This window comes from Miscanthus floridulus, chromosome 4 (assembly GCF_019320115.1).
Source record: "Miscanthus floridulus cultivar M001 chromosome 4, ASM1932011v1, whole genome shotgun sequence".
NCBI lineage: Eukaryota > Viridiplantae > Streptophyta > Magnoliopsida > Poales > Poaceae > Miscanthus > Miscanthus floridulus.
The window spans coordinates 14,637,949-14,649,787 of NC_089583.1; the positions used below are offsets into that span (position 1 = coordinate 14,637,949).

Below are 11,839 nucleotides of genomic sequence, written 5' to 3' on the forward strand. Positions count from 1 at the left end.
CTCGATATCCCCCAATGGAACTCTCTCTTCAGGGATGCGAAGACATTTCTTTAATTGGGATACATGAAAGACATTGAAGATAGCACTCATCTCAGGAGGTAATTGAATCTTGTACGCCACTTTACCACTTTGTCCAATGATTTCGAATGGACCAACATATCTCGGCGCAAGCTTTCGCTTCACACCAAAGCGTTGGACACTCTTCATAGGTGAGACTTTCAGATAAACGAAGTCTCCAACTTCGAACTCAATAGGTTTCCTACGTCGATCAGCATAACTCTTCTGCCTAGCTTAAGCTGCGGCCATGTGGGTTTGGATAGTATGGACTTGTTCTTCAGCTTCTTGAACGAAATCAATTCCATAATATCTCCTTTCACCGGCTTCTACCCAGTTCAACGGGGTTCTACACTTCCGGCCATACAATGCTTCAAACGGTGCCATCTTTATGCTCTCTTGATAACTATTATTGTACGAGAATTCAGCTAGGGGTAACCATTTTTCCCATGAGCCCTTAGCCGAGATGACACAAGCTCTCAACATATCTTCCAAGATTTGATTTACTCGTTCAGTTTGCCCATTGGTTTGCGGATGATAGGCAGAACTTCTTACGAGCTTAGTCCCTAATAACCCGTGTAAGTGCTCCCAAAAGCGAGCAGTGAACTGAGGTCCTCTATCTGAGATAATAGTACGAGGGATCCCATGAAGTCGGACTATCTGGTTGAAGTACAACTCTGCGTAGTCGGTTGGACAAAAGTCTATGTGGACAGGAATAAAGTGTGCCGACTTGGTCAGTCGGTCCACAATTACCCAAATTGAGTTAAAATTCCTCTGAGTGGTAGGGAGTCCAACTATAAAATCCATACTTATCTCTTCCCATTTCCAACCTGGAATAGAGAGTGGCTGAAGTAATCCAGCTTTCATGTGCACAGCCTTGACCCGACAACAAGTGTCACACCTAGCCACATAAGCGGCTATCTCTTTCTTCATTTTGGTCCACCAAAATCGAGGCTTTAAATCATGATACATTTTACTACTACCAGGATGAATAGATAGTTTAGAGGAATGAGCTTCGGATATGATTTGGTTTCTGAGCTCTCTATCCTTTGGAACTACTAACCTATCCTTGAACCATAACACGCCTTCCTCATCTACTCGAAGATGTTTGGTTTCTTGCTCTTTCATCTTGCACTTGATGTGAAACACACCTGCATCTGTCTTCTGTAGCTCGATAATTCGACTCTGTAGAGTACAACTGACAGTGATGTTGTGCAGGACTGCATGATGAAGGAGCTTTGACAAATGGACATCACTCTCAATCAACGAGTGGCAATGAGACTTTCTGCTTAAGGCATCCGCGACGATGTTTGCCTTGCCAGGGTGATAGTGCACTTGAAGGTTATAATCCTTGATCAACTCGAGCCATCTTCTCTGACGCATATTTAACTCTGGTTGAGTGAAGATGTACTTGAGGCTTTTGTGATCAGTGTAGATGTTGCACACATTGCCAAGTAGATAATGTCTCCAGGCCTTCAAAGCATGAACAACTGCAGCGAGTTCCAAGTCATGCGTTGGATAATTCACTTCATGCATCCGAAGTTGGCGACAGGTATAAGCGATGACTCTACCCTCTTGCATAAGAACACCTCCTAACCCAATACCTAATGCATCACAGAACACATCAAAAGGTTTCTCGATATCCGGTTGTGCCAAAACCGGAGCCGATGTTAGAAGAGTTCGCAGGGTATGGAAAGCCGCATCACACTCAGGAGTCCAGACAAACTTCATGTCTTTTTGCAGCAATCGAGTCATAGGCTTGGCTATTTTAGAGAAATCCGGGATGAAGCGACGATAATAGCCAGCCAACCCCAGAAAACTCTGAACCTCATGCACCGAGATGGGAGCCTTCTAGTTCAATACTTCTTGCACCTTGGTGGGATCAACCATAATTCCACCATCGGACAACACGTGTCCAAGAAAAGGTACCTCACGAAGCCAAAATTCACATTTGCTGAACTTTGCATACAGCTGGTGTTCTTGCAATCTAGTAAGAACCACCCACAAATGTTCAACATGATCTTCTTCATTCTCAGAATAGACCAGGATATCATCTATGAATACCACCACAAATTTGTCCAACTCAGGCATAAACACTGAATTCATCAGATACGTAAAATGTGCGGGGGCATTGGTCAATCCAAAAGACATAACAAGGTATTCATACAGACCATATCTTGTAGAGAATGCAGTTTTTGGGACATCCTCAGGCCGAATTTTGATTTGATGATACCCAGATCTCAAATCAATCTTGGAAAAGACTTTTGCTTTAGATAACTGATCAAACAAGATATCTATGCGTGGCAGAGGGTACTTATTCTTGATTGTAACTGCATTCAAGGGTCTATAATCTACACACATGCATAGAGATTGATCCTTCTTCTTCACAAAGATGGCTGGGCACCCCCACGGAGATGAACTAGGGCGGATAAGGCCTTTCTGTAGCAGTTCATTCAACTGGGTCTTGAGTTCAGCTAGTTCATTGGGAGGCATTCTATATGGCCTTCTAGATATGGGAGCTGTACCAGGAAGCAACTCTATCTTGAACTCTACTTCTCAATCCGAGGGCAATCTAGGCAAATCATCGGGAAAAACATCCGGAAAGTCACACACGACAGGGATATCTGCCATAGACTTTGCTTGCAATCTTCTTGGCATCTGTGTCCACAAACTCGGTAGCATACCTTGCAAGGTTGTTGAAAGCTTGCAGGTATTCATTCAGGCTCTTGTTTCCCTGAGTCAGCTTCATGAACTCTGTATGTTTGATCGCCATAAGACCAGGAGGAATGTAATTTCCCCTGAAAGCAGACTTGAACTAATCCCATGTGATTTGGGCATTAGCAGGCATAGTGGACCGATGATGACTCCACCAAATGCCAGCAGGCCCATGAAGTTGGTGCGATGCGTACTCAGTTTTTAGCACCTCAGTCAAGTGGAGCAGACGGAACTTCTGCTCGAGAGTGTTCAACCACTCATCAGCTTGTAGAGGCTCCTCAGCCTCCTTGAAGATTGGGGGTTTCGTGTCAAGGAAATCCTTGAAATCATTGTATTGATTTGGATCCGGTCCTTGGCGTGGACCACGGCCATCACGATTCGCAATCATACGGAGGGCCTCAGCCATAGTGCGCTGTCCTTCCGCAAGCATTGCTATTAGTTCCGTTGGTGTGGGTGGTGGTGGCGGAAGATCATCATCATCACTCGCACCGGTGGAACGAGTACGAGGCATCTGCACAATGCGCAACCAGTAATTATTGATGATGTTAGCACATTGGAGAGGAACAATATAATCGTGCCAAACTGTATTTACTGATGAGAATGAAAGCTTCATACAATAAACAGAGGCAATGATTCATTCCCCTAATCGCCACATCATCAAGTAGATTACTAGCGCCATGCGCAGTGCATTCCAACATGACAAGTTTTAAACTTCACCATTACAATACGCAATCCCCAAAGGAGCGAATTAAAGTACATTACCAGTATGACTGCAAAAGCTTAACTCGTGAGACTTGCTAACGAACTACTCGTCGAAGTGATTACTGTCCACATTGGAGACACCTTGGACTTCTTCTAGGTATTCTTCTCCTTCTAACTTCTTGCCGAGAGATTTCACTTTATACTTGGGATAAGCAATTATAAGGGAGGGAGTAATGCAATATGAATATCATGAGTGAATATGATGCATGCTCGTTCCGTACGTCCTCACAAACCTAAGAAATTTTAAGCTTTAGCGGAATATACGGTGGCATACATACATTCTCTCAATTAGCGGTAACTAGTCGATCTACACGGTGCGTTGTTAGCGTACCTGCAGAAAAACTTCATTGCAGCCCAACCCAACAAGATATAATACTAATTACACAAGTAGTACTAAGATACTCTCCATATATACATCCCCCGATATATATACTTCGGTATCCAAACTACCCGACAATGTACCCACAATTAAGTACCTTCATATATACATGTATGCAACATGTAAATACTCCAGTAACCACAACTAGCTCTCCCCTAGACCGACGGTTGGACGGTCATGCTCTCTCAACTCACACTTACCTTAGCGTAGAGGCAATTGATCCATACATTACCATTCAAACGAATGGCATCCATGCAATATCACGCCGCATGGACGACGAAATAGAGACAATCAATTCCCCCAAGTCAGTAATTATATATAAGCCACCTAGAAGTCCTTAAGTGGGCTATAAGGGATGTGATCACCAGTATCCCATAAAAATTTTGATTTTTGAATACTTATATATATAATTATAAGTTTGAAAACCATTTTTACAACAAAAGCTTTTGTTTTAAATAGCCGTAAGACATGTTTAATGTTGAATCTAGCTCTGATACCAGCTGTCACGGAACCAACCAATTTATAAGAGCACAAGTACAAAAACAATCGCCGGAACGATCAAATTCTCGAACTTGAGCCCATATAAACCCGGTAGTCAACCGAAATCTCGAAGGATTTCAAACCAACTTGCATACAACCAAGATCACAGTAATCCAACATAACATATCGTACGTTACAACATTTCACAGATGTTCGCAAATAGATTACATCATCACAGAGTCATTGTTATTACAAAACGAGTCTTGTAAAACATGCGGAAGCAAATAGTTTAACTCACACACCGAGTTCAAATACACATACTGGTTCGCTGATCATAGACCGCAAAAGCATTCAGATAAGAGAAAGGAGATCATGCCCATGATCTAGTCCTCATCACCCGCCGGGTGGAGACAATACTTGCAGAATCCCTGATATAGGAGGTCATCTGCAACAAGAGGGAAATAAACCCTGAGTACGGGAATGTACTCAGCTAGACTTACCCGTCGAAAACCAAACAAATGACACCAAGGATTATGCATAGCTTAATGTAGTGGAGCTGGCTGACATTCTCTTTTTGCAGAAAAGCATAAGTAATATTGATCAACTCTTAACCTGAACTAGCAGTAACTTTTTAGCCATTAACCATCATTTTATTAGGGTGCAAACATTAATAACCATATCAGGTATTCATTGTGGCAACCTTATCATCATCCATTTAACCATATCGTTAAATTAATTGAATCTACGTTGCCGCTGCTCAGTCAAGTTCTCACTATCCGGGAGAGACGGCGATTCAAATCGATTCCTATCCAGCTGGAGGGGTATTCCTAAACACAAACCCTGCTTCCCCCGTCAGGGTCGCAACAAGTCACCTTTGGTACAATTCAGGAGTCGCGGGTCCGAACAGATCGGCATTCTCAGAGAACCACTCTGCCAAGGTTGTTCGGGACTCTAACCCGCCTTGGACTTATGCTAATGGCTCTCCGCACATCCTTACTACCTCCAGAGTGCCGCCACTGCTCACGTTCCTGGCCTGAATCGAGCTACTAGGCTTCGCGGTCGGAACGACTTATCCGGCCAGCTAAGTGTTAGGCTGCGTTCAACATGACATGAGGACGTACAGCGTATCGGTCCTTAAACGACTCAGACAAAGTCACTATGTTCAAACCTACACAAGACCCCGCCCGGTCTTAATTCATTATTTACATGGTTCTTTTCCACGATAGCAAATATAGCCAACCGTGATCCACCTCATCCTAAAGCTCGCAGGTGACAGGAAATCACCTGACTTCTACCGCACTAAGCATGGCTAAGCATTTAACCCGTCCTGGACTTAAATGGGATTCCAGTGTGATATCTGGACAAGGAAGGATATATAATGCAGCAATTGGTTCCAACCAATTCCTATACTTAATGCATCATCAACAATAAAAGATACTCAATGTATTTGTGAAAACATAGGAGGCTTAATATGCTCCGGGGCTTGCCTTTCAGGAACGAGGAAGGCTGGTGGTCAGGGCACTCGGGCAATTCCTCCGCGGCGACTGCTTCGTCGGCTTCCTGCACTTCGGGTTCCTCCTCCTGGTTGGCTCCCTCGAACTCCAGCAACGTCACTCCCTCTGGCACACCTATTGCATGAATGCGCAAGATAAATATCATGGATGCACATGTACGAATGTCGGGGATGCTTGGGGAATGCGCATGTTCGCTGTAGTTTGCATATTCCAACTTAAGCCCTATTCAAATCACTTTCACTTACCACGTTTATACAACCTAAGGTATAATTGCTCATCTTCCGTTAATGACCTAGCACCTGCACCTAAGCATATTCTCAAGTTAGGCTAACCCCTACACAATCAACGAGAACCTTGCAACAACATACATTCAAGCATTTGTATTTCAGCAAAAATGAATACTATGTAGCGGCGCAGTAAACTAGTCATAACTGAAGATTTATAAATCCAAATGATATGCAACAAGACAATCTGGAAAGCTTATAAAATTGTCTACAATACAATTTCAGACCTCAAAGCATGATTCAAACCTTTACCAGGTCGAATTCATAAATCAACAGAATTCTATTCTCACAAGGCAGAGAATAAGCAAAATCTGCAACCTAACTTTAAACAGCTGTAGTTTCTAAACTACTGGGCCAATTGCCCTCAAATTTTGATAGGAGCTAGACACATACATTATATACAACTTTTGTATTCATCACAATCACAGAAAACCAAATTATCATGGGGAGCTTTCTAAAGTCCCCAGATCTGTCCAGAGGGACATAATGCAAACAAGTAATTAGCAACTTATGATGTACACATATAATTAGACAAAACCAACTTTACTATCTCATCACACATATCATAAGAACACCAGAAAGTAAAGTGTTCATCACCAAAACATTTCTTTTAATACCTTTCTTAATTTATTTAATTAATTAGTGGAAATAGTAAACATATATGAAAACTACCCCATTAATTCTACAAAAATTACAATAGACACTACATGCTCTAAGTAGACTACCATAAAAATTTCACACCATTTTAGTAAGTACAACAGCCTACACAAAAATGGTAAGACAGAATGGCTTAAAATGGCATAATTAGGAAACCTTAGTGAAAAGTGTCAAGCAACAGATTTCATATTTTTCCTAGCATCTTTCAGGTACCAAGATACTACCTACCAAGTTTCATGGCCATAGGATTCATAATTAATTTCCTAAAATTCACCCAAGTATCTACCAATGATAAAAGGAAAATCTATAACTCAAAAACTACACATGCAATGACTCTCAAATTTTAACCAGAGCTTCTACTATACAATACTAGCTTACCCACAAAATTTCATAATTTTTGGATCACAGAAACTCAAGATATGATTTAAACAAGTTTGCATGCATTCAAAAACACTTTTCAAGTTCCTATTTAATTTACCCAAAATTTCCACATAATATGCTCAAGATATATTTTTATTAAATACTAGACCTAACAGTGAGTCTAACAAAATTGGAAGTACTCAATTTGAATCTACCAAGTAGGAGTTACAAAATTTACAAAATAGCACTAAAAACTGGAATTTTTGAACTATCCTTAAGAACAACAGCCACTGACGTGTGGGACCCGGCTGTCAGCCGACCCCACCGGTCAGCGAGACAAAACAGAGGACACGGCTGCGACGGCGCAGCTCGCCGACGGCGAGAGCTCCGGTGACACCAGGGTTACCTACATGATCTACGTGATGCGGTGAATCGATTGGTGCGACTAGCTCGAGCTATGACCTAACGGAGGTGGCTCGTCGCCGGTGATGGCGGCACGGTAGAGCTCCGGCGCGAGCTGCCGGCGACGGCAAGCCACAGCTAGCTCAACCGAGCACGGCGTGAGCTACCAGAAGTCGCCATGGTGCTAACACGGCAAAGAAACAGGGACAGGACGATTCCTAGCTACCCCGGCCACGGTGGCCTCATCTCCGGCGAGGTCACGCCCATGGCGGTGACGGCGGAAATGGTCACTGTGACCTTACCAAAGCACGAACGGCGTAGCTAGGAGGTGGAGAAGGTAGAGGAGGACACAGTGGAGCTATGGTGAAGACGGAGTTCACGTTTTTGTAGTGGTTCGCGAGCTCGGCGACGGCGAAGCTCGCTCGGCAGCAATGGCGGGCGCTGAGCTCGGTCGCTGCTTGTGGTGGAGGCGATGCAAATGAAAATTTGAACTGCGAACTGGTCGGGCAGGTGCGTGTGAGTGTGCCCGTTGTGGCTGGCCTTGCCAGGGCATCCGCGGCGCGTGGCAGCAAGCTCAGGCGACCGGCGACGCGCGGCACACACGCGTCGAGCGTTTTCTGAATCGATGAACACTGTAGCTCGCCATTCAGTGCTCCATTCACCGACTGACAGCGTTAATTGATTGTGTTTGATTTCTCAATTCGTGGCGAATCAGTGGAAACAATGTTCATGAAAGTTGTAGAGTTATAGTAGGGCTACAACTTTGGTTTAGCAATCAACAGCCAGTTCTCCATGGATTAAGAGTTATATCAAGCCAAAGTCGGCCCATTCAAACTGAAATGGCAGTTAAGACTTAGCAAAATTTTCAAGTGTTGACTCCACCTTCAAATCTGACTTGTGGGACCTTTTTGAACATGTTGTGCACATTTTCAAGACTTGACTTCTAAACAAAGTTTGTTCCTTATATAATTCTCTACAACTTTGCTTTAGGTTGTCTAGACATGCAAACATCCTAAGCTACACTTTTTAAACAGTCAAACACAGGAGCTCTAGGGGTCCAAAATTGGTCAACCATGACTTGAAAACCTAATTAGTTAAAGTGACCAACATGAACAATGTTCCAAAAGACATTCTAGGTGTAACTAAGTTACTTAAGATGATTATTAACCACACCACACATTGGTCACACAAGAATCAAGCAAGGTATGTACTGAAACAATTAAAAACACATGAAATGTTACAATTGTTTCATAGTCATGTTTCACACGTTTCATGATCTTGTTGCATAGTATTAACTAATCTTGTTTCACTAAGTGAGTGGCACATGTTGCACTTATGTGTTGCACACTTTACATTTCATAAAAGAAACAACACACATAAACTATTCAACATGTTGCAATGTTTCGAAATCATGTTTCATGTGATATAAGCTCACGAAGGGATGCATGATGCTCATGTTCATGAAATGTAGTGCAAATGTGGAAGCTAAACACCAGGGGTGTTACACGAGAAGTCTTCTCGATCAAGGTGGCCACCCCCCGGTACCTTGACTGGTCTCAGGAGGTGATCACCTTCGATCAAGACGACCACCCTGACCATGTACCGAATCCCGGGCAGTACCCACTGGTCGTCGACCCAATCATCGGCAACTCTTGACTTTCCAAGGTGTTGATGGACAAAGGCAGCGGCCTCAATATCCTCTACGCCAACACCCTGGAGCTCTTGGAGATCAACCGGTCGAGGCTCCGGGGTGACGTTGCACCCTTCCACGGCATCGTGCCAGGGAAGCGCACGCGACCCCTCGGGTGCATCGACCTTCCCGTCTGCTTTGGCACCCCTCCAACTACCGCAAGGAAGTTCTCACCTTCGAGGTAGTCGGGTTCGGGGGAGCCTACCATGCCATCCTAGGGCGGCCATGCTACGCCAAGTTCATGGCGGTCCCCAACTATACCTACCTCAAGCTCAAGATGATAGGCCCCAACGGTATCATCATGATTGAGTCCATGTATGAACATGCATACGACTGCGACATCGAGTGCATCGAGTACGCCGAGGCTCTTGCGAAGGCCGAGACCCTCATAGCCCACCTCGACCAACTCAGTGGCGAGGCGCCTGACTCCAAGCGTCGCACAGGGGTGTTTGAGCCCACGGAGGCCATAAAACTCATCCTGATTGACCCCGCCTGCCCCGACGACCGAGCGCTGAGGATCAGCGCCACCCTCGACATCAAATAGGAAGCCAGTGCTCGTCGACTTCCTCCGTGCGAATGCCGACATATTCGCATGGAGTCCCTCGGACATGCTAGGCATATCGAGGGAGGTCGCCGAGCATGCCCTAGACATCCGGGCCGGGTCTAGATTGGCGAGGCAACACCTAACCCGCTTCGATAAGGAAAAGCGCAGGGCCATCAGAGAGGAGGTACAGAAACTCTTGGTGGCCGGGTTCATCAAAGAAGTGTCCTAGAGTGGTTGGCTAACCCTGTGTTAGTCAAGAAGAAAAATGGGAAATGGAGGATGTGTGTAGGCTACACCGGTTTGAACAAAGCCTGTCCAAAGGTCCCCTTCCCATTACCCCGAATCGATCAAATCATTGATTCCACTGCAGGGTGCGAGACCCTGTCTTTCCTTAATGCGTATTCTGGTTACCATCAAATCATGATGAAAGAGTCCGACCAGCTCGCGACTTCTTTCATCACACCATTTGGCATGTACTGCTATGTGACAATGCCCTTCGGCCTCAGAAACGCAGGTGCCACGTACCAGCGGTGCATGAACCAGGTCTTTGGCGACAACATTGGGCGGACCATCGAGGCCTATGTAGACGACATCATGGTCAAGACCAGAAAGGCCGAGGGTCTCATCGACGACTTGAGGATAACCTTCAAATGCCTTAAAGAGAAGGGCATCAAGCTCAATCCCGAGAAGTGTGTGTTCGAGGTCCCCCGAGGCATGCTCTTGGGATTCATAGTCTCGGAACGCGGCATTGAAGCCAATCCAGAGAAGGTCTCGGCCATAACCAGCATGGGACCAATAAGAGACCTCAAGGGAGTACAGAGGGTCATGGGATGCCTAGCGGCCCTAAGCCGCTTCATCTCATGCCTCGGCGAAAAAGGTTTGCCTCTGTACCGACTCTTGAGAAAATCCGAGCGTTTTTCTTGGACCCCCGAGGCCGAGGAAGCCCTCGACAGACTCAAGACGCTGCTCACAAATCCTCCCATCCTGGTACCCCCGGCCTGGGATGAGGCCCTCTTACTCTACGTTGCCGCAACAACCCAAGTGGTCAGCGCTGCCGTAGTGGTAGAGAGGCAGGAATAGGGGAATGCTCTACCCACCCAACGTCCTATGTATTTCATCAGCGAGGTGCTCTCCGAGACCAAAGCACGCTACCCTCACATCTAGAAGCTGGTCTACGCCATGGTCCTAGCCCAGCGCAAATTGCGTCACTACTTTGAGTCGCACCCGGTGACTGTGGTATCATCTTTCCCCCTGGGCGAGATAGTTCATAACCGGGAGGCCTCGGGCAGGATAGCCAAGTGGGCTGTCGAGCTTATGGGGGAAACCTTGACTTTTGCGCCTCGAAAGGCGATCAAGTCTTAGGTCTTGGCCGATTTTGTGGCTGAGTGGACAGACACCCAACTGCCACCTACTCAAATTCGGACGGAGTGCTAGACCCTGTACTTCGATGGATCCCTGATGAAGACCGGGGCAGGCACGGGTCTGCTCTTCATTTCGCCAGTCGGAGTGCACATGCACTACATGGTGTGGCTCCACTTCACCGCCTCCAACAACATGGCTGAGTACGAGGCCCTCATCAACGGCTTGCAAGTCGCCATCGAACTTGGGGCACGGTGCCTCGACGTCCAAGGCGATTTGAGGCTCGTCGTAGATCAAGTGATGAAGGAGTCAAATTGTCTCGACACCAAAATGGAGGCTTACTGCAAATTGGTATGTCACCTAGAAGACAAGATCGATGGCCTCAAACTAAACCACGTCGCATAGAAATACAACGAGGCCGCCGATGAGCTGCCAAAGATGGCCTCGGCACGGGCCCGGTCCCCCCGAACGTCTTTGCCAGAGACCTCCATAAGCCTTCCATTGACTACACCTTGACAACAGAGGGGGGCCCACCTGTGGAACCCATGGCAAAGCTCGACGCCCCCTCTGCTGCCGAGACCCCCCCGACCGAGCCCAAGGTCATGGAAGTCAACATCGTGCCTCCGCAGACTGATTAGG

General features: G+C 45.9%; 1 protein-coding gene across 1 annotated transcript; it reads left to right on the forward strand.

Annotated features, from left to right (window-relative positions):
• The first annotated feature begins 9,538 nt into the window (after positions 1-9,538).
• LOC136548088 (uncharacterized) lies at positions 9,539-9,841 on the forward strand. Its single transcript, XM_066539731.1, has one exon. The coding sequence runs from the start codon at positions 9,539-9,541 to the stop codon at positions 9,839-9,841; it is 303 nt and encodes a 100-aa protein (XP_066395828.1).
• Positions 9,842-11,839: the final 1,998 nt, after the last annotated feature.

Bases quoted from the DNA above. Each gene is read 5' to 3' on its own strand.
- LOC136548088 (XM_066539731.1), top strand. From the start codon at position 9,539: ATGGCGGTCCCCAACTATACCTACCTCAAGCTCAAGATGATAGGCCCC.